Source organism: Eurytemora carolleeae, unplaced genomic scaffold (assembly GCF_000591075.1).
Source record: "Eurytemora carolleeae unplaced genomic scaffold, Eaff_2.0 scaffold59, whole genome shotgun sequence".
Lineage (NCBI taxonomy): Eukaryota > Metazoa > Arthropoda > Copepoda > Calanoida > Temoridae > Eurytemora > Eurytemora carolleeae.
In genome coordinates, this window is record NW_019396064.1 from 207,569 (window position 1) to 232,873 (window position 25,305).

At 33.7% G+C, this 25,305-nt stretch overlaps 1 protein-coding gene across 10 annotated transcripts in view; it reads right to left on the minus strand.

The window, feature by feature from the left end:
• Nucleotides 1-4,202: 4,202 nt before the first annotated feature.
• The window catches only part of LOC111709519 (titin), a 68,964-nt gene continuing 47,861 nt past the window's right edge, over nucleotides 4,203-25,305 (minus strand). For 6 of the 10 annotated variants that reach the window (XM_023483234.1, XM_023483225.1, XM_023483218.1 and 3 more), the window contains 22 exons: nucleotides 22,698-22,962; nucleotides 19,597-22,455; nucleotides 18,774-18,878; nucleotides 16,931-18,349; nucleotides 16,600-16,856; nucleotides 16,347-16,513; nucleotides 14,613-16,276; nucleotides 14,108-14,524; nucleotides 12,582-14,021; nucleotides 11,938-12,348; nucleotides 10,788-11,249; nucleotides 10,444-10,588; nucleotides 9,603-9,738; nucleotides 9,322-9,455; nucleotides 7,594-9,247; nucleotides 6,959-7,277; nucleotides 6,507-6,642; nucleotides 5,581-5,681; nucleotides 5,302-5,509; nucleotides 4,641-5,243; nucleotides 4,410-4,584; nucleotides 4,203-4,351 (listed from right to left, as the gene is read on the minus strand). In XM_023483234.1, the coding sequence (XP_023339002.1) occupies nucleotides 4,324-4,351; nucleotides 4,410-4,584; nucleotides 4,641-5,243; nucleotides 5,302-5,509; nucleotides 5,581-5,681; nucleotides 6,507-6,642; nucleotides 6,959-7,277; nucleotides 7,594-9,247; nucleotides 9,322-9,455; nucleotides 9,603-9,738; nucleotides 10,444-10,588; nucleotides 10,788-11,249; nucleotides 11,938-12,348; nucleotides 12,582-14,021; nucleotides 14,108-14,524; nucleotides 14,613-16,276; nucleotides 16,347-16,513; nucleotides 16,600-16,856; nucleotides 16,931-18,349; nucleotides 18,774-18,878; nucleotides 19,597-22,455; nucleotides 22,698-22,962 (13,105 nt within the window). In that variant the 3' untranslated portion in view covers nucleotides 4,203-4,323. The remainder of the gene's footprint in view (nucleotides 4,352-4,409; nucleotides 4,585-4,640; nucleotides 5,244-5,301; nucleotides 5,510-5,580; nucleotides 5,682-6,506; nucleotides 6,643-6,958; nucleotides 7,278-7,593; nucleotides 9,248-9,321; nucleotides 9,456-9,602; nucleotides 9,739-10,443; nucleotides 10,589-10,787; nucleotides 11,250-11,937; nucleotides 12,349-12,581; nucleotides 14,022-14,107; nucleotides 14,525-14,612; nucleotides 16,277-16,346; nucleotides 16,514-16,599; nucleotides 16,857-16,930; nucleotides 18,350-18,773; nucleotides 18,879-19,596; nucleotides 22,456-22,697; nucleotides 22,963-25,305) is intronic. The other 4 variants (XM_023483259.1, XM_023483268.1, XM_023483278.1 and 1 more) reach the window with 4 other exon arrangements.

Here is a 25,305-nt window from a genome sequence, read left to right on the forward strand (position 1 = left end):
TATGGATTGGTATTCTACAAAGGTCACTTTCACATTTTTACTGTGAACCGGGTTCAATAAATAGTGGATCACTTGAAATTATGTTTACAGTCTCTTAAATATTTATTCTAAATGAATTTTAAAAATCTTAAAAGGATTGTCTAACACAGGGTTTGTGATACTTTTGCTGAAGACGACTTTCTGTAGTTTCTATATTACAAACAATATGTTTAAATCCATTTTTCAAAATAGTGGAATGAGTATAAATTTATCTATGCCTGTTTTAATGAATTATCGAAGACGACATCAATTACCAAAATTATCACGTTAAGAATGAATAACACAGAATTATCTATAGATGTTACAGTTTAGATACTTTCTTTAGACTTTGTAAGCTACTACTGAACAGTTACGATAAGATTCGATACTATAGATGAATACTGAGTCAGCAGAATCATGTCAATATGGAGGGTGTGGGGCGGGGGTCAGAAACATATGTAGAGGGGAAAAAGGTTTGAAAGTGAAAGTCTTTCACCCCTTTCGTATAAATGTATGACGAGGGGAGGAAAGTCAACCACATCAATCTTTAGTCCGACCACATTCTCATCATTTTCTCGTCCGAACCACATCGAAATCCTCGTCCTTTCAATATTATTTTTTTTTACGTGTTTAATCCTTCCATATCAAACTATTTCTGAAGAATCAAGCCACGTTAGGACATAAATGACGTATCAAATTTCCGTAATCAAAGTAAAAAGTTTCAATTGAATGAAAGATTTCAAGTTTAATGTCCTTAATAATGTACTCCTTTTTTACGCGCATTTTCAGATATTCCTGGTGTAGAATGCCGCAAATAATTCCAAGTTAATAGAACTTTAATCTTTTTTGTTAACTATAGTGAAAACCATAGAATTTTTACGGGTGGTTCCATGGGGAAAATTATAGGCAGAGGTATGCTGAATATTTTTCTTTTTATTTTATATCACCAAGGTTAGCCATTATGGAGGCAGAAGAGATTTAAGTTTTACCTAAATAATGTATGACATCATTCTTGTGGATTTGAAGATTCCAACATCCCAAAATCCTTGGAAAACTTTATTCTAGTCATGTTTTATGCCCTAATGTCGCCATATTTTTAAAAAATATATTTATTTTCAAGGATCGGACACTTAAATGAAATAATATTGAAAGGACGAGGATTTCGAGGTGGTTCGGACGAGAAAATGAGGAGAATGTGGTTCGGACTAGAGATTGATGTGGTTGGCCTTCCTCCCCTCGTATGATCCTTATTCCTACTAAGTAGAAAAATTTGAATTATTTAAAAACGAAATTGTCTAAACACCCTTTAAACACGGAGATTTCTAATTGAACGTATTTATAAAAGGTTGTAAATATTATAACTATTGTATCAAATGTAGATTTTCTCGTTTTTTAATTCCTGAGTGAACTTTTTTAAAGAATTTCCTATTAAAATTACTACTATGATACAGTGAAACCCTTAATAAAGAATACATCGGAAGAATTTATCAAATGTCGTCTTGACAATTTTTCAATAAGTTTTATACTATATTACGTAAATTTCAGTATTTGCGAAAATAAATAAATAGCCATGAATATGCGAGAACAGTTTTAAAGAGTTCCATATAATCATTCAATTAAAAAACTAAATATCTGCAGCATTCCATTATCAGAAAGTGAAAAATACGACATTTGATGAATTCTTTCGATGTATTCGTTATTAAGGGTTTCACTGTAATAAATATTTTTTAATGTATTTACGATCGATCTTTGTTTGAAAAATAAAACGTAAAATAAAAAATGAAACATCTTTAATTACAGCTGTAGGATTAAAAATAGGATCGACTGAAGATTTTTATGATAATTTAGATAATTTTAAAAACAGTTGAATTTTGTTATAATTTTAAAATTTTGTTTTTATAATCACATATTTATTCATTGACTTTTACAAATTTTTTTCCATCTCACATTTGCTTTTTACGGTTTTTACAGAACTTTAAAACTTTCATTACTTTTAGCTTTTCCTTGAAGAGAACAAATAGAGTATAGACATTTTACAGATATTCAATAGCGCAGGTAGGATAAAAAAGATATTATAAATATAAGAAATTGTGTATTTTGGAAGAAAATACACATCAAATATTGGTCTTCCCGCTTTATCATAAATATAAGTACTATTCATTCTTAAACAGTATCTGATTCAAGTCAAACAAAAGTAGTTGTGCGTAAGATGAAAAATGCGTTTAACTATAACTCTTTCAATAAAGAACAATTGAGAAAAAACGTATTTTTTAATTTCAAAAATGTTACTGGAAAACTTTTTATTTTACTAGTGCTTGTAATCATTAATAGAGGAGCCACGTGGGCACAAAGTCGTAACATTAATATCGCAAAAATTTAACCGTAACTTCTTATATTATCCAATACAGTGTCGATTTAATTAAATATTCCTTTTCGCAGAGACTCTCTACGGTAAAGTTTGAAATAAACTCAATTTTACCAAATCTTCATTTTTACTTATTTACTTCAAAATATAACTCAATTGAACACCAAACAAATACTTTATTGATTAAATAGGAATAAAAATCAAACGGTGTATATCAACACAGCGATGGTAGGATTCATCATGATTACGAACCGCTTTGCCGTGTTCCTCGAGAGCTCGTACTCCACTGCCCTAAGCCTAGCCTCCTGCTCCTATCTTCCCGATTCAGATCGATGAACCCACGCCATCGGTAACATGGGGACGCCGTCGGTAACAAGGTTTGGCTTGGTTCTTTTAATAGAATATTTACCAGCGACAAGGAAAGCCCAACCCGACCAGGGTATTTATTTTCTGCTTATTGTCAATTTATCAAAAAAACATCCTTCTGGCTCGGGTTACACTACAACTCTAAGGGAAAACTTTGCAGTAAAATAAGAACTATCTTAGAATTTTATTTCTTTAATAAACTATATTAAATTTAAACGATATTCTAATCGGATTTTAGAAACATGCTCTGCTTGATATAATTTTTGTCATCTTCATTCAATGTTTCCTTCAAAGATGACAACGAGAATGCGTATCCTTGTCCTTGGTCGCATTTTCAGACAGATTTTATAGATGTTTCATATCAGTTCCCATTTTTCTATTGAGCAGAATAGTTTCCTTAATGCAAGGCATTTTGTTCCCATTTTGTCCAGAAAAAAATAATCAAATGTTTTAATGTTTTACATATTCAAAGGTCAGGCATCAAGAATGGATTTACATATAAAAAAAATAGAAGATTTATACTTTCTTCAGTTTACGATATTGAGCCAGCTTAAAGCCGATATATAATGTGATAATTTATAATTTTATAAGTTTGACAAGTTGTCCAGGTGACACGGGCAGTTCAAGCGCCGGTCAACCGGCCAGAATTGACCGGCAAGGAACTGCAGCTTGGCCAAAGCTGTCAGCCTGTAACAGCGGGACAAAATGTCTGGAACAGCTGTTTGTGTTAGTAGATGATGGAATGCTCGGGTGTGTCCCTGTGGGACACCTGAGAAATAAAAGCAAGGTAAAAAATCTAGATTTTTTTTTGTGATTTGTGATTAAGAAAATATTTATTCCGGGAAAGGAATTGAGTCTTTGTCACAAACTCTGATTGTCTAATTCCTATACAGAGCGTCACATATCATACTAGATTATCTCCAATCTTTAACGACAAAATAAATCCTTAATACTCGAAAAACTTATTATTTTCCGCAAGAAAATTCTAATATAAGCCTTATGTTATTTTTCAAAATGATTAATTCTAATTAAATTTTCTGATTAGTCCCGAAAATCGTAATTCAGAGCCGTTCTCGGTCTAATATGATGTGGGACACCCTGCATCTTTACAATCCAATGTTGCAGACATTTGACATTTCAAACTATGACTTCTGTTCAAATAATATAAGTTTGAAATATCAAAGGTTTACGACATTGGGTTCAAAAGATATAGGGAACAGAATTTGTGGCAAGGACTCAATTCCTTTGAAACTAAAATTAAATTTGAAACTATTGTTTTTTATCTACCAGAATTCATAATTAAAAATATCAAAATTTTCAACTTTTTGTTGCAAAGACAAAAGAAGTTTAAATCAGAGTTTGTGAATAAAAATTCAAATAATTGCACCAGCCACTTTGAAGTGGGTTTTAAAAACTTTCAATTAGTGTAAGATATTTTAAGACTTTGCTTTCCTAGATTAAGATATAATATAACTGACTCCTGGGTTTCCAGGAGCAGCAATATGTGTACACAGATTGCTATTGAGGTACCGATCTATTGGGTGTATCACAGATCCCAAATCATCTATATATATCTACTTAAACAGCTTGCTGGCATAATACCTAGAAAAATAATAGGTCAGTTTTGTTTGTTTGAGATGATAATCAATTGATGATTTACCATAATCTGAAGAAGTATTCATCTCTTCTTAAAACAGATGTTTTGGTATAACACTGGATATCTGCATCCATGTGAGACTCTCTCATCCAGGAGGATAATGTCTCAGTATTGGAGAAGGAGAGGGATGGGGTCTCATCCCGACGGGATCTTTCATTTTCAGGTTCTTCAGTGTAGTCTTAAAACATCAAAATTAGTTAAAGCTATTTTTTTTTTAGTTTTATTATGTTTTACCTGGAGGTCTGACAACTTTGAATGGTTCTTCATTCTCCAGAGGATCACTGAATCCAACTTCATTCTTGGCAAAGATCCTGACAAAGTATTCATGTCCTTCTGCCAAGTCTTGTACCTTCAGCTTCTGAACATCAGCTGTAACACGACCAACTTCCATCCACATCTGTCTACGTGCATCACGAACAGCAATTTTGTATCCTTCAAGGGGTGCTCCACCATCAGACTCCGGTGCGCCCCATTCAACTGTAAGAGCATGAGGTCCAACAGGAGTTATCTCAAGAGGAGCAGTGGGAGGAGAAGGAACCCCAGCATGGGTCTTGAGGACAACCTTCTCTGTCATATGAGCTTCACCTGCTCCAACCTCATTCTCAGCAGATACTCTGAAATAATATTCGCTCTTCTCCTTCAGGTTCTGAACAGTGAAGATCCTGCAAGAAGACTCCACAGTCTCTACTCGTTCCCAGCTCTCCGAGGTTGATATTCTCTTCTCTATGATGTACCCGATAAGATGTACTCCACCAAGATCGGATGGAGGAGACCAGGTTAATGTTGCAGAACGGCTGGTTACATCCTTTACACTTACAGTAGGCATTCCAGGTAAACCTTAACACATACAATTAAAGTAAAAAACATTTTAGATTTTTTAATTTTTAATTCATACTTTTAGGAATATCTGCTTTAGCTGCTGTAAAGGTCTCTTCAATGATGAAGGGTTCACTGCAGCCAACTGAGTTCTTTGCAATCACCCTGAAGTTGTATGAAGAGTCTTTTTTGAGTCCCCGGATTTCAATGGTGGTATGACTGGATGTAGCAACCTGCTTCCAGGACTTCTTACCAACCTCCTTCCTTTCAACTATATACTCATCAACCTAATCAATTCATTACATTATGAATCGCCCAAAGTTCTTTAAAATCTGATATTTTATTTTCAATTTCATACTTTTGCTCCTCCGTCATTCTCCGGGATGAGCCAGGTTAGTTGAAGAGTATCTTGGGTTTTCCATTCTACTCCAGCTGGTCCACGTGGGGAAGAAGGTTTATCTAATTAAAAATATTCTAAATATAAACAAAATTATAAATGGATTTTAGCGGGGTTTAAGCCCTACAGTGCTTTTGGCAGTATCAAGAACTGAAATTTTGCTAAAGATTTAATTTGAGGTAAGGAGGTTTGAAAAGTTCTGATAATGAAATTTTTAACTCTTTCAAAATAGAAGCTGAACTATTCATTTTAAAGCTAGACAATTAAAATTTTTTTTATTTATCTACAATTTCGTATTCACATTTTAACAGATCAATGGATGTCAAGATTTTCATTAATTGACACTGTCTTCTTATAAGAAAACAAATCACTGAAAGAAAAAAGACAAAAGTGGCAAAAGAAAATTGATTTAATTCATTAAAAAATAAACAAAAAAGAACTTTTTAAAGATTTACCAGTTGAATATCTCCTGCATATTTCAAAAATACAAGATATAATATTGAAGATTATATTTCCCAGACTACGAAATGCTTGCTGTATACACATCTTTCAAAAGTTTAGACCGACTGGCATGTTTTACAGGGCTCTCAGTCTTTAAAGGGATCTTAGAGCCTATCTGGACAGGATGTTTAGGAATATTGCTATCAGTTGTCAGTCAAAAAAGGATGAAGGGAAAATTTACAATACTTTCAGAAAATTTTAGAAAACAGAATTTTTTTTCCAGTGATATAATCAAAATATTCTGTCCCTGCATATTTGATGGAATGTTTATTTAGACATTTGTAACATAATCAAATCATATTTTTGAAAAAAAAGAGTTAAAAAAGGGAGGAATAAAGTTGATTAAAACAGAATCGGCTAGACATATTAAAAAGGCTTGATCTTACCTTTCACAGTAAGCATAAAGTCAACAGAAACTTGGGAGATGGAGTTGCTAAGTTTGCAAGAATATGTTCCACAGTCCATGTTTTCTACTTGTCTCACTGTTAAGGAGGCAAACTTCTTAGTAATGCTGATCAAAATCTGAAGATTTGAATATAAGATATTGGTATCTCATCCGAATAAAAAACAAGACTTAAATGTTTCAAAATTCTTAGATGAATCCAGTTATGCCAAAGCCAAAATTGGTATTTTCAGCTCTTTAATTTTCAAACATGTGGCCTGAATTGCCTTTTACAAATCTAAAATTGTTAATTGCGTGATCTGAATTGCCTGTTTTTAATCTTATATCCCCAAAATTTCATTATCAAAAATACATATTTTGAAAATATCTTACATTAAAACGTTTTAAAGAAAGAACACAGAAATAAAACAAACAAAAAACAGTTTAAAATGTTACCCTTTCTGATGACTTCATTTCAGTCCTATTGTAAAACCACTGCATGCTTGGTTTCTTAGCCATAGTGTTTGAGAAGGGCAGAACAAATGTAACTTCTTCACCCTTCTTGATTGTTATATCTGTCTTAATCTCAGAAGATTTGAACTCAATCCTCTCCTCCTGACCTTCCAGTTCAAGCTCAGTGCTAGTTCTAACATTCTCAGCAACACAAGTATACTCAGCAACATCGTCCAATGTAGCATTCTTGATTATGATTGTTCTGGTTTCTCCTTCAGTTACAAATGAGAATTTTCCTTCATCGGTGATTACATTACCATCCCTAAAATTACCATAATGATAAGTACAAAATCAGAGAAAGGGTTAAATCATTTCAAATTTATCTTGATTTCCAGTGTTTTGAAATTAATTCAAAAAAAGGCTGGAGATTGAAAATCTATGTTTAACCTTATAAATCATACAGTCTAATGAATAGAATAAAAACTTTGTAGCCAAAGTATGGACTATGGAGGTGAAAAGCATGTAACCAGCTCAAGATTTCAAAGCCATTAAATTGTTTAAAAACTTTTTTTTATATTTTATGGTTAGGTTACTAAGGAGTGTTTCATTAAAATCTCAAAAAGAATATTGGTACTTACTTAAGCCATTTTACGTTACAAACAGAGCTGGTAAGCTGAACAGTGATCTTGACATCTTGTCCAAAAGTTCCAGTTGTGGCACTTGGTAGTTTGGCAACAAAGTTAACCTTTGGTTCCTCTACTTCAAGTTTGCCTGAGCATTCAGTGTCTCCCAAAGAGCAAGAGATTTGACCAGCATCAATGATCTCAACATTGTATATTTCCAGGCGCTGTTTCTTTCCATCAATGATAAGTTGAATGTGTTCATTGAATTCGATCTCTGCTCCATCTTTAAACCATCTGGTTTTAGCATCTCCTTTGCTGATTTCAATTTCAAATACTGCCTTTTCTCCGCAAGTTACTTTAAGCTCAGATATTTTCTTTGTGAACTCTGGTGGAAGTTCTACAACTGAAACTTCACAAGAGCATTCTTGATCACCAACAGTGGCAACATATTCACCTTCATCATGAACACTTGCCTTCTGGATAATAAGAGAGTGCTTCTTACCAATGCGCTCAATTTTGTAGGTTGAGGTGTCTTGTTCAGTAAGTACTTCTCCATTCTTGTGCCATTTTACATCAGTGCTGTCAGAGCTAACTTCTACTTCAAGTTTAACAGTCTCCTTCTCTTTAACTTCCTTATCATTGAGTGTATTCAAGAACTCTACAACCTCTCCTTGAACACAAAGGTTTGCACTAGTCTGAGCACTTCCTGCTTCATTCTCCGCCCTAACAATGTAGTCTCCATCATGCTTCATCTCGGCCTTATTAATGATAAGGCAGTAGACATTATCACTCTCTTTGATACTGACATTCTTGCTGATCTTGAAATGCTTGTTGTTATGATACCATTTCAGTTTGGGCTTTGGACTACCAGTAATGACCGTTTCCATCTTGACTGTGTCTCCAACTTTACACACTGTAGGAGTCAAAGCTTTCACAATAACAGGAGCTTCTGCCTTCTTAGCAACCACTTCTTGCTTAGCCTCAGAAGAATTGACATTAAGCTGTAATGTATTGGTTGCCTCGCCCTCTCTATTTTTGGCAATGACCTCATAAGTTCCTTCATCAGACTTAGAAACCTTGCTAATCTTGAGGAAGCTGCAGTACATATGCATATCAGCTTGGTATTGAATGGAGATTCTTTCAGTGTTTTTAATTTCAACCTTGTTGTAATACCACTTCACCTCAGCTTCTGGAATAGCAACAAATCTGCACTCAAGTTCAACATTGGTTCCTGCATCAGCAGTTTTAGTTTGAGGCCTCTGAGCAAAGGTTGGAGGAATTCCTTCAACAATATCTGCCAGAGAGGATTCTCTGGATAAACTTCTTCTGTCATGCTTCTCAGTTCCATGATCAGACAACGGGTGTTCTACAATAAGTTCAGCAGAGGATGATGCAAAACCAACACAGTTCTTAGCTACACAGGTGAAAGTACCAGCATCCTCAGGGAATACCTCTTTGATAACTAAGGTTGCCATATTGTTGTCATCATAGTAGATTTGGAAGTCTGGAGATGGCTTGATGATTGCAGTTTGCCTAAACCAGGTTATCTGTGGCCTTGGATGTCCCTCAACTTTACAGACAAATTCTACTTGAGCTCCGTCTGGAGATCTTTGAGACTTGACTTTCTCTGTTATCTTTGGAGCAAATGCTTGCTCATTTCCTTTGGGTTCTAAAAGCAAAAAATATATATTTATCATGATGTTTATTTTTATAAATTTTGTTTCAACATAAAGAATAGCTTACTTTCAAACACTGGAAGCTTTTCAATTTTCTCTACCAATTTTCTCTGAACATACATAGTGTAGGTTTCTTCATCCTTCAGATACTGAGCTGGAACCCATCCCGTTTCTTCAGTAAGATGCTTCCTTACGTACCACCTGAACAAAAACAAAGGCTTATCAAGTAAATCAGAAACGATGTTTTTCTTTAAAAAAATGATGAATATGTTCAAATCCCTAACCTCTTGTACATCTATAAGGTTTAACTTTTAAAAAAATTAGAAAACTGTTTAAACAACGATTTACCAATCAGCATTATTCCATTCCAGAACATAGACTCTTTCTCCTTCAACCAGGTTCATGGCTTCCCCAGTTTCTGACACAAAGGTTGCCAGAGCATAGAAAGCATCTCCCTCTTTAACTTCAAAGGCTTGAACTGTTTCTAAAAACATGTCATGAATGCACACTAATAATTATTGTATGAATAATACCCCAAATTGTATTTTAGTTTTTCTTGATTAAAAATCAGGTTATTTAAAATTTTGCAAAATTTTTTGCATATTTGAAATGACATGGTCAAGGGCTTTTCAAAAATGTGTAATTTTTCATTTTTTGGAGAAATTTATTTTTGCAAACATTTTTACTATATAACTGGATTTTGCGATAAAAAATTCAATTTTTGCAAATTTGCAATTTTTTTGCAGATTCTAAAAGTAGAGCACAAGAGTTTTCCTATGATGTATCATTTGTAATATTTGGACATCAAACATGGGATATAGAGGGGGGTCAAATTGACCCCCCCCCCCTAGCATATCCTGGTTTTCAAGTACCCCAGCAGAGATAGGGTTAAGAGCTATGCACTGGCAGTTAACCCACATTTTATATGAATGATTAATATTCATATATTTTCTGAGGGAGTTTAAATGGCGTTTTATAGCTTTTGTAGCTTTAATAGCTTTAATACCTTTAATAGTATTGCTACAGTGCTATTACACATGTTGTAAACAAAAGCAAGAGTGATTTCTATTTGAATGAAAAGTTCCTTTAAGAATGAAAAGCATTTTGTTATATTGCAGATTACAAATAATTAAAGATTAAAAGCAACTGCAAAGTAATGTACATAATCCCTATATAATTTATTATTTACCTAGGGAAGCTTGGGACTCTGATAACTCTTGAACCTGAGTCTCCTGTCTCTGGATAGATGCTGACATCATGTTAGAATTTTCAGTTTTCACAACAACTTCTTGCTGCATAAAACTGACTTTTCTCTGTTGGAACATTTCAGTTTCCTAGGAAAATTTAAATTATAGTTTCAAAAAATGATGTGGTCAAATTAAATGTTTAGGGATATTTCTGCATTTTTTTCTTTAAATGGTTATCATGCAGAAATTATCCTTCATTGGGTTTTAGGTTCTAACTATTATATACGTGGACACATGAATAAGTTTGCAATGTTTGTTAATATCCTGGTGGTTTAGGTTCTTTCACCTGATGGACAGTGACCTGATCAGCGGTAGACAGAGCAACTTGTTCTGTTGATTGAGCCACATCCAGGTTTTGAGCCTCTGTTACAAGTTGAGCAAGGCGAGCCTGAACAGCTTCTTCTTCAAAGTCATCTTCATGGAATTGAGTGATGATTTCATCAACCCTAAAGCTTTCTTTGGCAAGAGTTGATATCAATGCCTTAAATCCTACATTCTGTAGATCAACTTCATCTTTTCCAGTGCACTCTTGAGAAAGGACTTCCTGAACAATAGCAGAATGTCCAACCTTCTCCACTACCTTGATCATGGCCATTTGGGCTTCTACCTTCTCCAGTTCAGGGAACTGATGAGATTCATAAGCAGCATTCACTTCCTTGACAGAGGCTCCATGTTCAATTCTTAACCTTATGTCAGCAATTGCTTTCATTGGGCCTTCAACATTTTGAATTGATACCTTCTTTGTTTCCTAAAAATATTTGAATATTTTACTGGAAATATTATTGGTTAAAAGCAGAGAGAATACACCAAAAATTAATGAAATTTTTAATTAGAAATATTTTAATTAAATGGTATATTCTCTCTTTATATTTCAATGTCTAACTACATATATATATGTACACATATATACTGCAAACTAAGTGCAAATAATATTGACCAGCTTTGTTAGTTGGCTAACTACTAGAAATAACTAAAATTACATTCAACTGATGCAAATAATAAGTCGAACTAATAATGAAATTATGCACAAGATCTTGACCCACAGTCTTGATGGCATTTCATCAAATTGTTTCTAACAATTTTTAGGCACGCCATTCTCCATATATTATAATCCTGTAAAATAGAAGATGTTGAAATCAACAAGTTATAATCCTTAATGTGTTAACATCCATTTTAACATCCACAGAAAAGCATTCAGCTATACAACATGCTTGATTATGAATTAATTACATTGTTGGTTGTATGTGGAAAAGATCTGATTCAATATTCCTCTGGTGAGAGATGAATCAGAAATTTTAGATTTAAAACCGTAGATGTGTTACGCATTCCAAGTGCAGTTATGATTCTGGAGCTGTTAATTAATTCTAGGATGTCTTTTTCCAGTTCTTGTATTATAACATATAACATTCATGGTTAGGTTTCATCAGGTCTTCTACCTGGGCCATGTTGACCTGCAGAGCAAGGTTCAATATTTCAGCAACTTTTTCTTGAACATTTTCTAGTTTGAAATCTTCCGCATTAAATACTTCTAAAACTTGATCAGCAGATAGTGCAGTTTGTTCTAAGAGTCCTACCATAGCTTTAGATCCTATAGTGTTCATCAGTCCCATCCTTTCAGATTTTAGCTGTTCGAGAACAAGATCTTTGGTGATATTTTCACGTCCAAGCTTCTCCACAACCGACATTATGGCCATTTGTGCTTCAATGCATTGCAAGTCCTCCATTTCTTCAGGATTGGTATTAGAGACTATTTCCTGAACAGTTTTTCCAATGTTTAGCTCATCAACAAGATTTTTTATTGCGTTCAAAGATTTTTCTGCTTGAAATGTTGTCTCATGACTATCTTCCTGTTATTTGTCAACAATTTTTGATAACAGTAAAATAAGTTAACTTAAATTTTTGAATTTTTCTTATAATAATTTTAAAAAAATACATTATTTTTTAGATTTGACTTTTCTAGAATGAATTTATACTGTGTCAGTTTGTAATTTTAACAATAAATATTGCGTTTGATCTTATAGGTATTTTATATTTATCTTATTAGTTTATTTTCTGTTTATTATCATTGTATTGTTTGAGCCTGAAGGGGGTGGCTGGAGATCACATAATGCTGACTTTGATGTTTCTTGAAAAGTGCTTGCTGTTCCTTGTCCTCATTTGTATCAAAATGTGTAGCATGTTCTGTTTCTACTACTTTACCATCTAATTCTTTTTCTGACAAATCAGCAGCTTTAGGAACAAATCCTGGCATTTTCTTCTCCTTTTGATTTTTCCCCACTCTTTCCAGTTGATCTTTATCATGTTTTTGTTTTACAACTCCAGAGGGTTCATATTGAGGTTGAAGAGGTCTGACTTTATCAACCTTGGAGGAAATTGCTTTACCTTTTTCTATTGTTATTGTTCCTGTTTCCGGATTTTCCAAAGGCTTAATTTTTGTTTCTTTCCCAAAAATATCAGTTGTTTCTTTAACTATTGAAGAACATTGCTCCAGAAGTGGGACACCAGTGGAAATCATTTGTTTATTAGGGTGCATATTTTTTATCAGCCCACTTGATTGAGAAGAACTTTCAGAAATAGCTTCTTGAGTTTTGATCATGGGTTTGGCAACATCTGTCTTAGGAATTGTAATAGTATAATCTGATGATCCTTCATCTGTTATAGACATTTCATGAGTTAAGACACTCTTGCTGTCAAGAAGAGTGGTTGATTGTTCAGGTGTAATTAAGTTAATGTCTTCTAGATTTTTATCTTTTTCAATTGCAAGAGATATGGTTTTAAGCAGAGGCTTTAATTCCTCCAACTGAAGTTTTGCCAAATCAGAGTCTGGATTGGAATCTCTGATTTCTGATGCACTTGTTTCACTTACTGTCTCAGTTACAAAAAGTAATGAAGATTGCCTTTTGTCAATGAACACTTCAGCACTTTTCTCATTATTCATTTGTTGAGTACCTGAGTTTGGAAGGCTGGAGTTATTTCTCAGTGATTCCATGGCTAGGACATTTTCAATATTGACTGAAAACAAGGGAATTTTCTCAGAAAGAACCTGTTCAGAATCTGCTTTTACTGTTTTAGCATTACCCATAATTTCACCAGTATCACTTTTCTTGACTTCTAAAGCTTTATGAGGAACTTGAGTAACAGTAACATTTTCTATGGATGGGTTCACAGACTTATTAATGTTGCTGATATTGGCATCTATTACAGCACTGGATACTTCATGGTGAGAGGTTGACTCCAAATTTGGAATAGTTTTAGAAGCATCTTGGAAATCAGTAAACTTCTGAGTGCTTTCAACAACAATTGGTTTCTCTTGATTGTATTTTTGACTACTAGCTTTAATATGCTTAGAAGTATTAACAAAATGTTCTTCATTCTTCCACATATCAATTTGAGATGTTACTTCAATTGGTTCAACAACGGTGATTTGATTGAGAATTGAACCGTCTGTATGTAATTCCTGGGCAGCCTGATCTGACTTAGAGGAAAGATAGTTTTTCATACAAGCAACTTCCTTCTCATCCTAAATTAGTAATGTAACTACTCTAAGAAAAATGTACATACCTTGTAATGTAGAGAACATTTCGTTGCAAAGATGTTTCCATTTACCTTATGGGAGACTGTTTCTGCTATATTCAAACACAGAGACAGCTTTTCAGCATAACAATTGGGATCAAACATACAGGACAAACTAGTCAAAGCAATTTGTGTCTCTACATCAATTGCATGATTTTTAGCAGTGTCTAAAAAAGCTGTAATGCCAATATTAGAAATCCAACTGTCTTGTTTTGTTGTGATTTCTTGAACAATTGTATCAAAAGTTGAAGCTGCACTGCCTAGTTTTTCTGACAAAGACAGGAGTGCAACCTGCAACTGTTCATTATTAACAGACAACAGACCACAAGATGACAGCAAGTTTTGAAATTCTTGGGTGGGTGCATCATTAGCTTTAAGGAGAAGTCCCCGTAAAGCTATCTCTGTTTCTATCTTGCTGCATGGTGGTAGATTGATCAAGAATCCATTCTCCTAATATGAAGGCAAATTAGTATTTTTGATAACACAAAAGGACTAAATAAAAAAATATTCGGTAAAATGCAATTATTTGATTTCATTCCTGGGATGTTTTTACTATTCTTGCGGTTGATTGACACATGCTCAAGTATTTCTTGACAGTATCTGAATCAAAGAGTTCAGCCTCTAGCACTGTTTGTATATCTTTTTGATTGACATGAACCTTCTCCAAAACTTTGGCTAGAGCAATAAATCCTGGATTTTTTGGTACTCTACTTTCTTTTAAAGATTCTGTGGTTATGATTTGTTTCACAACTAATCCACTAGACAGTTTCTCAGCTAGGGAGTAAAGACAAGATTGTCCTTGAACATTATTAAAAATATCATGCTTCATACTTTCATCATAAATATTTTTGCTTTGCATAGTTAATGGAAGCTGTAATTTAAGAACAACTTCAACAACAGCATTCTTCAGGTCATTCTGATAGTTTAAACATTCCTTATTAGAAAGTTTAACCAGTTCTTGTAAGTTTTCAACTTGAGATACCACTTGTATACAATTTGAGACAGCTGATCTCTCCTTGTTGATGTTCTCTTGCAGTAAATCGGATGGGAAAATATAATCTTCAATATTTTTGACTTCATATGGTAATTTCTCTATTACAGCTAGTAGAACTTTGAATCCCAGGAAAGGAATAATGTTCATGCTTTTATTGACTTCTTCAGCCAAAATAGTATTTACTAAAACTGGATTTGAAATCCTTCTTGCCACTGTCAGCAGAGGCATCTTTACTGTAATGTCATCAAACGTACAAACTGACCGGCTGGATAAATAATCAAATACTTTTTCTACTGTAGATCCATATCTCTTGCAGATTGCAATATTTTTCACAGCTTTCATACCAACCTCTATGGCCACATAGTTTTTTAGAGTGGGCATTTCAAACTTCAGAAGACTGGTTTTAAGATTTTCTGATAGAAGTTCTACCATCACCTTTTGTCTATTTATGTTTTCTATGCTAAAGTTTTCAGCTGACAGCTCATGAATTAAGCTGTGTACAACAAGATGATCCTTTTCTATAAGACTTGCCATCACAGAGGTTCCAATATTTGCAATAAAAGTATCCTGTCCAGTCAGACTTTCAGGGATAACATGATGAAGAACTGAGAGAGGAAACAGGGAGTTTGTGATCTTCAACAAACCCATTTGTGTCTCTTCATCTGAACTTATTTTTGCTTTAAGAGCATCATAAATGGTCTCAACACTTTTTGAGCTTATATTTGCTGCAGCATTCTCTATCACTAGCAGTGCCTTTTTTACCTTTCCCAAAATAGAATTTGCTACTGACACATTTTCAGAGACATCAATAACAAAGTTATCCATGGGAATTTTCAAAGAAAGTACATATTCAGTTCTTCGACTGTTTGGTATAAAATCTGATGGCAAGAAGAGGCTTGATATAACTTCAATATTGCAAGGAAGTAAATCTGAGAGAATTTGCTTTCCATGCCTTAGATCAGTTAGTGAAGCATTTGTTTCTTCTTTTTCTAAAAGTTGATTTTGCTCCACTAGGTAAGAATTGTTTAATCTGTGAAGACAACATGTAAGTGCTGCATTGTTAACATCTTGAGATTTCATTTCATCTGTCAAAATAGTTTCTAGGACATTTGTGTAGTGAACATTTATCATCTTTTTTTCTCTGATTTTTTTCATAACTTTTTCTCTTGTTGATTCATTGTTGAAAACTTCACACGTAACCACTTCATCTAAGATTAAACAAAATTTAGAAAAATTTCATAAAGATATGTTTAAATTTTCATACAAATTGGGTTTTACCTAAAGTTGTTGTTTTTCTATTTTCATCATTCAGTATTTTTAAACATTTTTGAAAAATACTGATAAGCTCTGTTGACTTGAAATTTGTAGATTGCAATGCTGACTGAACTTCCTCAATTTGAAGATGATTTGCTAGTATATGGTTGGCATAAAGTCTGAGTCCAAGACTATAAAAATGATAGATTATTTTTATAATAACTAAAAATGATATTATAATAATAATTGAAAAAAAATAAACTCTAAAACTGTTTACCTTAAAAATCTTCCATTTTTTGCAACTTCCAAAATAGTTGGAGCTTCCACAAGAGTGTGTCCAAGCAATGTTTCAGTCAGCTTTATCAAGGCCATCTGTTGATAAATATCTCCACTATCAGGAAGAACTCCAAGATCATAATCTGTGATAATGTCTTCAATATTTCCTGAGTTCAGAATTTGTTCAGTTAGTCCTAGAATACCAGCTTTAGTTTGCTCATTAAGATCATTGTTTACTATACTTTCAGTGGCATCAACCTGAAATGAAATAATTTGGAAAAAAATATAAATTTATTCCAAATTAAGATTTCAAATAAAATATTAAAACCAACCTTTTGCCTAATCAATGCTTGATCGCACAGTACAGCAAACTGATCAATAATTCCTTCTGCACCATATTCATTTTTAGTCTGCTCCAGAATATCAACAACACTCTTGTTCAAGGACAAGCTTTCTTTGCTCAATATTTCCAGGGCTTTCATTCTTATATTTTTAAACTCAGATTCTCCATGCCTGATTGCTACATTTTCAAATATTTCAAGGTTTGTTTGTACAGGGCTCAGCTTTATTGCTGAAACTGCTATAACAGCAGTTGCAGCATCAATATGGGGTTTGGGTATGATGATATTTTGTAGATTTTCGGTTTCATCGGTTTTCCATACTTCTTTAGTGAGAAATAAAAATGCCCTCTCTACATCACCAGTTTTAATTCTATCTTTGACTGTTTCCAGCTCATGTTTTGATTTTGAGTTTTCTACAGTAATTTCTTCCGGTGTAAAATCTTGAAATTTTAAAATTTCATCATTAATTGATTCTTTGGATTTCTTTTTCTTCTTTTTGACAAGCTTGGAACCTCTGCTAGTTGTTTCTTGATGAGTTATTTCCTTGACTGTACTTGTTCCAGAACTAGGCTTGACAGAGAGATCTATTTCATCCTTAACATCTTTATTAATGATGTTCTTTTTCTTCGGTAAAGTTGTATTCTGGTCAATAAATGAATCTGCACTAAAAGTAACATGTTTTTTGGCAAATCCAATTTCTTCTGAGGCTTCATTTTCATTTTTCTTTATGGACTTTTTGTCTTCCACATCATTTTCTTTTACAGGTTGTTCATTTACTTTCACTAACATTTGTTTTTTATTTAATGTTAATCGGGCAGTTTCTTGTTCTTTATGTATAACCTCCTTTTTTACAAGTTGGGTTTGTGATTTTACATCTTTTGGAAGCATTAGTACATTATCATTTTGTAACTTGGTAAGTTCTTCTTTCAAATTGCTCTTGCTTATATTTTCTTTCTTCTCTACTAATCTTTCATGTTCATCCTCTGCCATTTTAGATTCATCCTTTGTCCTCAGTTGCTCACCTAGATTCATTATGTGTTCATTATCTACTTTGTTCAGTCCAGCAGTTGATTGTTTTATTTTGTTTAATTTTTTTTCTGCAAGTTTCTTAGTTTCATCTTTCCTGCTCTGAGGGTTAGGTTCTGCTTGAAAAGAGATGTGTTCTGAATCTGGTGATTCAATGCTTTCAGTAACAATTGTATCAGCTTTCAATTGAGGTTGTTCATCTTTAATTGAAGTATCTTTGTTGGACTTCTTTTCTTTTACAAGTTTTATAGATAACTTATTGACGCTTACTTTAGCATCTGATTCGACCATTAGATCAAGATTGGTCTCCTGGGAATTACTTGACTTTAAGGGCTCAGAGCTGTCTTTTAATCTCTGAGTTTTGTCAAGTTTAGACAAGGTTTCCTAAATAATATATGCTAATCTACAACATAAACTCTATGGTTGATCTTGCTTTTTATATTTTCTAAAGAACTTAGGCTCCACAAATACGTCCTATATATCTGTATGCTTAAAGCTATGTATTTATAAATTATAAAACATACAAACCGCCAAATATGATACAAACTGATTCTTATTTTTGGCTTTACCTGACAAGCAGCAATGTTTTTCTACAAAATGAACTATTTAGAATTAAATTGGAAAAATGAAAGGTTTGTCATGTTTAACCTTGAAAGGTAAAAATAAAAATATTGTAAAAATTTCCTAAAATACTTAGAGATAAATTATGATTTAAAGCATGGGCATTGATGATTACATCATGGTTGAATCATCAATCTCAATGCTTTGTAAAAATAAAAAATAAATTACAACTAAAAAAAACTCTTACCTTTTGTTCAACCTCCTTCTTTTTTATTTTTTTAATGTTAGCATCATTGATGCTTTCTGTAGGCGCTGCTTTTCTAGGTGCATCTTTTTTAACCTCGGCAGTTGGCTGAAAAAATAAATTGTTAATTATGTGACTTTGAAAATAATAACCAGACATAAATTAAAGGTGTTAACCTGATCTAAATTCCTCTTATTGTGAAAGAAAATAAATAAACTTACTGCAAGTTGTTGTAACTTTTGTCAAGTGTAGTTCAATAATTTTAATCTTCTAATTTTAACTGTATCGGGTTGAAATTTCTTTTAAATATTAAAAGTAAATTACTTAAACCAAAAATGTCTCTTGCCAATTATCATTCCTTAAAGTAGGTTAAATTAATTATATGAAGTAGTTATTCCTTTTTGTTAATTCTTGTTAAATTTTAGAATTGTAATTAATTATTAAAGGATTATTTCTTGAGTAACCTAAAACATTTTCTATGTTAAACCTCTAAGATACTCTAATTCACTCTATATTTTTGTTTTCAAAACCAAGTCATTGCAGAATCTGAATAGAGAACACACTACATAGTACTAAAACTTCTCATTAAACTGAAGTAACTGTATTAAAACAAAGATATTGGGTTTGCTGGTTTATCTTCCATTCTGAAAAGATCAAGTTGAAGAGTAAATCACTTTCAGAGCAAATTAATTTTGTTTAATAAACGTGCAATTGTTATTCTCCAGATAACCTAAAAATATGTTAGTATTTATATACAGATGTTTATGTGCAAATGTTTATGTTCAGTGTTAGTGATTATTAGCTAGTATCATGCTGACACTGATACCTCTGGTGTTTCTTTATGTTTAGATTGTGTAAGCTTATCCTGGCTTTCAACAGTTTTGTGTTTCTGTACAGCTTTCAAAGAAACTACTTCCATGGTGGTAGTATCCTCAGCTACCTTTTGTCTGGTTCTAACTGGTTTCAAAGATACCTTCTCACTATCATTTGATGTTTTGACTTTGTCTTCCAGAACCACTGGTCTCAAGGTTGCATTTCCCAAAGGTACAGGCATGGATGGTATTGTTTCAGATTCATCCTCCATTTCAAGTATCTCAATAATTGTGTCAGTTTGCTTCAGCTCAGATGGTTTGTTGAAAGTAAATGCTTTGATCTTAACATTGGTCTCAGGTGACAATACTTCTTCAACAATGCCAGCACTACTTTCGCTTACAGAAGCATTGGACTGTTGGTCGTCAATACCAAGCTCTTGGAAGTTGATAGCATCATTCTCTGGAGCCACTTTGGTTTTCTTCTTCTTTTTCTTTATAAGTTTAGTCTTCATTTCTTTGGTTTCAGTGTTGGTAGTTTCCTCATGAGCTGCTTCTACAGGTTGATCCTGATCATCAGTTTCAAAGTTATCTTTAGGTTGAAGTTTGTCAGTCTGGGAAGGTTTTTTAAACACAATTTCACTAGCAGAATCTGCATCATCTTTCTGTCTAGTTGCTTCATTTTTCTCAAAAGAAATTCTTCTTTGAATTTTTTTATTTGATGTTGTTATGTTCTTTTCCTCAGAACTCACACTTCTTAGAAGTTCTTTTTCTGGCTCAGTTGGTTTTTCCCCAGCATCGTTCTGTGTCTCCAAATCTTGGTTATCTTCTTCAAGCTCAGTTTGTCTTGATGGCTCAGTCTCCTCTACTGTGTTTGCTTCTTCTTTGCTTACCAAAATGGATCTATTCTCCTGCTCAATAGCAGCCTCTGATTTGGCCACTTCTTTTACTACAGTAACCGCTTTAGCCACTTTCTTTGGTGCAGTAGTTTCCTTAGCCACTTCCTTTGGTGCAATGACTGGTTTAGCCACTTCTTCTGGTGTCATAACTGGTTTAGCAACTTCTTTGGAAACTACTTTAGCCAATTCCGTTGGTGTAGCATCTGGTTTAGCAGCTTCCTTTGATGTGGTGACTGGTTTAGTCACTTCCCTTGGATCAGTGACTGGTTTAGCCACTTCTTCTGGTGTCATAACTGGTTTAGCCACTTCCTTGGAAACAATGACGGATTTAGCTTGCTTAGTAACTTCATTTGATGCAGTTACTGGTTTAGCCACTTCTTCCAGTGCAGTGACTGGTTTAGCCATTTCCTTTGTTGCAGTGACTGGTCTAGCCACTTCTTCCGGTGCCATAACTGGTTTAGCCACTTCCTTAGAAGCAGTGACAGGTTTAGCCACTTCCTTGGAAGCAGTGACAGGTTTAGCCACTTCCTTTGGAATAGTAGCTGGTTTAGCCACTTTCTTTGGTGCATTAACTGATTTGTCTTCTTCCGTTAGTTCTGTTCTTGTTTTGGAATCTTCCTTATGTTCAGTGGTTAGGTTAGCATCCGGTTTTACTTCAATAATTGGTTTGGTTTCTTGTTGTACAATTACTTCAGTGTCTTTTTTCGTCTCAAGCTTTTTTGCAGTTTTAGAACTTATCTCTGGTTTATCTTCAGAGCTAGTTTCCGGCTCAGTCTCAATAATTTGTTTTTGCATGTTTATGGTCTTTTTAATTCTTTTAGTCTCAGGCTTCAAAACGGGGACTTCTTTAGTCTCAGGCTCAGTAACAGAAACTTCCTTAGTCTGGTTAGTCTCTGACTTAGAAGCATGAACTTCCTTTGTCTCTGGCTTAGATACAGGAACTTCCTTAGCCATAGGCGTAGAAACAGGAACTTCATTATCCTTAGGCTTAGAAACAGGGACTTCTTTAGTCTCTGAATTAAAAACAGGGACTTCCTTGGTCTCTGGCTTAGAAACAGGGACTTCCTTAGTCTCTGGCTTAGAAACAAGTACTTCCTTAGTCTCTAGCTTAGAAACAGGGACTTTCTTAGTCTCTGGCTTAGAAACAAGGACTTCCTTAGTCTCTGGCTTAGAAACAGGAACTTCCTTAGTATCTGGTTTAGAAACAGGAACTTCCTTAGCCTTAGGCTTGGAAACAGGGACTTTCTCAGTCTCTGGCTTAGAAACAAGGACTTCCTTAGTCTGTGGCTCAGAAACAGGGACTTCCTTAGTCTCTGTCCTAGAAACAGGGACTTCCATGGCCTCTGGCTTAGAAACAAGGACTTTATTAGTCTCTGGCTCAGAAACAGGGACTTCCTTAGTCTCTGGCTTAGAAACAGGAACGTCCTTATTGCCAGACTTAGAAACAGGGACTTCTTTAGTCTTTGGCTTAGATACGGGGATATTTTTAGTCTCAGCTTTTGATTCACTGACCTCTCCAGATGCTAGCTTAGTAACATGAACATTTTTAACTCCAGAAACTTCTTCAAATCTCACAGATTTGGTCACCTTTTCATCTTTCTCCTCTTCAGATGTATTAATGACATTATCTGTAACATCAGGAGTTATCACATCAGCAGCTTTATCAGTTGGCTCAGACCAAGAAGATTTTTCTATGGCCTTGGATTGTTTTTTCCTCTTCTCGTTGATTTTGTGATCAGAATCTGACTCAGTTTGCTCTTCCACAAGTTCTGATGAGGATGCATTATCTACTTGATCTGATTTTTCTATTTGATCCTTAACATCATCTTGAGACTTCAGCTCCTGATCACCAGTACTTTTTGTCTCCTCTTTATTAGGCCTAACTGGCTCAATAAAGTAATGCTCTTGGTCGGCAGTTTTAAAATCTGTTTCTTTTTTCAATGTTTGTTTACTAAGAGCTAATTTAGGCTTGGTTTCCTAAATAAAAATCATGTTTTGTGTGTAAAATGTGTAATTTGTAAATACTAAGCATATAATGTTGAAAAGATGTTTTAAAAAAATGTATTTCTAACAAAAATGAAGATTGAGTAACTATTTAAAAAACTTCATTCTTGTTTAAGCTTATTTCTCTTTTTTTAAAAATGTGTATGTAATGAAAATTTAGACTATTTAATTAAAAGCAATTTTGCTTTCACAAATGTTTAAGTTTTCCGTCTTACCTCGTCAGGTTTCTGCTTCGGGAGGACAGGTTTCAGTTTAATCTCATCCTTGGTGTCAGGTTCCTTTTCAGGTTTTCCAGGAGTAGGTTTCAACTGGATTTCAGGTTTAGGCTCCTCCTTAGGTTTATCCACCACTTTAGGTTTCTTTAGTTGAACCTTCTCCTGTTTAGGCTCCTCCACCACCTCCTTCTTATCAACCTTCTTCACAGACTTCTTCCAGTCGTAGATCTTCTGCTCCTTTTTTTCCTCCACCTTCTTCACGACCCTGAGACAAGACAAGTAAGTAGAGATCGTTAACACTTTTTATTTTCCCAAATGAAAATTTTTCTAATGATAATCTTTTTATTTAAAACCCCTTCTGTGGTAAAGCCCATTCTTAACGAAATCTAATAGTTAGTAAAACCCTAAAGAAAGTGAAAACACGCCACAAATTCTGATTTATTTATCCTTATATGTTTACAACATCAGGCTGCAGAGGCACAGGGATTATGAAATTAGAGTTTGTGGCGAGCGTTTTGTTCCGGTAAAAATTTAAATTTAGAAAATAGTAATTTGGGAAGGTCACAGACGTGTACATTAAAGTTAATATTAGTGGCTGTTAAAATAAAGTTATGATTACTAGTGAATTTGATTAGAATTATTAAGAAAAATTTTCATTATGAGATTTTTTTTAGTTTTTTAAAGATTTTATAAATTAGACCTAACTATTACTCTGTAATCTTTGGTTAAAAAACATAATTTACGAAATAAAATGTGCAAAAAATACAATTGAGTCATGCAAAAATTTACAAAAAAAATGTTACAAAAACTGAAAAAAGTTTATAACTATTTATGCAAAAATGAAGAAAGTATTGAACTGCCAATCCAAACAGTTTAAAGTATTTACAGCTATTAGGTTTAGTAAATAGTAAATACAAACTCTTTGTAAAAAAAGAAAGAATATAATCACATGAAAACTAAAAATTTCCCCTAAATTATGGAGAAAAAAATCAAATGTTTATGTTTGAATTTTCTAGATTTGAATTGTAAAAATACAGGGACTTTAAAAAATTCAGTCTTCAAAGTCATCATATTCTTAATATTTTTTTCTTAGAGATTATCTACCTCGAGACACAAAGTATGCATAGAGTCAGTATGGTTAAGGGTGATTATCACGGATTAAATATATCCTGGAGAAAAACTAAAGTTTTAATTAATTTAAAAATCAATATTTTATCCATGATCTGAGTTGACACCAACTTACCATGATATATTTGTCCATAGATAGATTGGGAGAAACGTAAAAATTCTAATTTCTAAAGTAGGCAAAAAAAATCTAGTTTTTTATCATAAATATTTATTATTTTGTGATTATTCAGATATTACTTTTACATTACTAAATATATGTTGTTTTGACTGGCAGTTCAGTACATTATTTGCTCCCAACTTTCGGTGATTGTTTTCTTACATTTTGTGATTCAACTTAAACCTTTTTTTGGAATCAATTATTTAAAGTTTAATTTTTCACTCATCACCGTAAGTTTTACAGTATTTTTTACCGAATGTTTATTTGAATTTAAATATGCATAATGCACATGCATAAACTAATGCTCTAGTTTACAGCAAGTTCAGATTTAGGTTTCTAAAAAACTCTTTAGTTTTATAGAGTCGTGAAGAATTTAAATATTTATTTCTAATGATCTTTACTTTAAAAAGACAGAAGATGTAATATCAAGTGACCCAACATTTAGAAAGTAGCATGCCCGATTAATGAGTACCCTTAAACAGTGGCATGTCCGATTAATGAGTACTCTTAAACAGTGGCATGCCCGATTAATGAGTACCCTTAAACAGTAGCATGCCCGATTAATGAATATACTTAAATAGTGGCATGCCCGATTAATGAGTACCCTTAAACAGTGGCATGTCCGATTAATGAATATCCTTAAACAGTGGCATGTCCGATTAAGGATTACCCTTAAACAGTGGCATGTCCGATTAATGAGTACCCTTAAACAGTGGCATGTCCGATTAATGAGTATCCTTAAACAGTGGCATGTCCGATTAATGAATATCCTTAAACAGTGGCATGTCCGATTAAGGATTACCCTTAAACAGTGGCATGTCCGATTAATGAGTACCCTTAAACAGTGTCATGTCCGATTAATGAGTATCCTTAAACAGTGGCATGTCCGATTAAGGATTACCCTTAAACAGTGGCATGTCCGATTAATGAATATCCTTAAACAGTGGCATGTCCGATTAATGAGTACCCTTAAACAGTGGCATGTCCGATTAATGAGTACCCTTAAACAGTGGCATGTCCGATTAATGAGTATCCTTAAACAGTGGCATGTCCGATTAAGGATTACCCTTAAACAGTGGCATGTCCGATTAATGAATATCCTTAAACAGTGGCATGTCCGATTAATGAGTACCCTTAAACAGTAGCATGTCCGATTAATGAGTCCCATTAAACAGTGGCATGTCCGATTAATGAGTACCCTTAAACAGTGGCATATCCGATTAATGAGTATCCTTAAACAGTGGCATGCCCGATTAATGAGTACCCTTAAACAGTGGCATGTCCGATTAATGAGTCCCATTAAACAGTGGCATGTCCGATTAA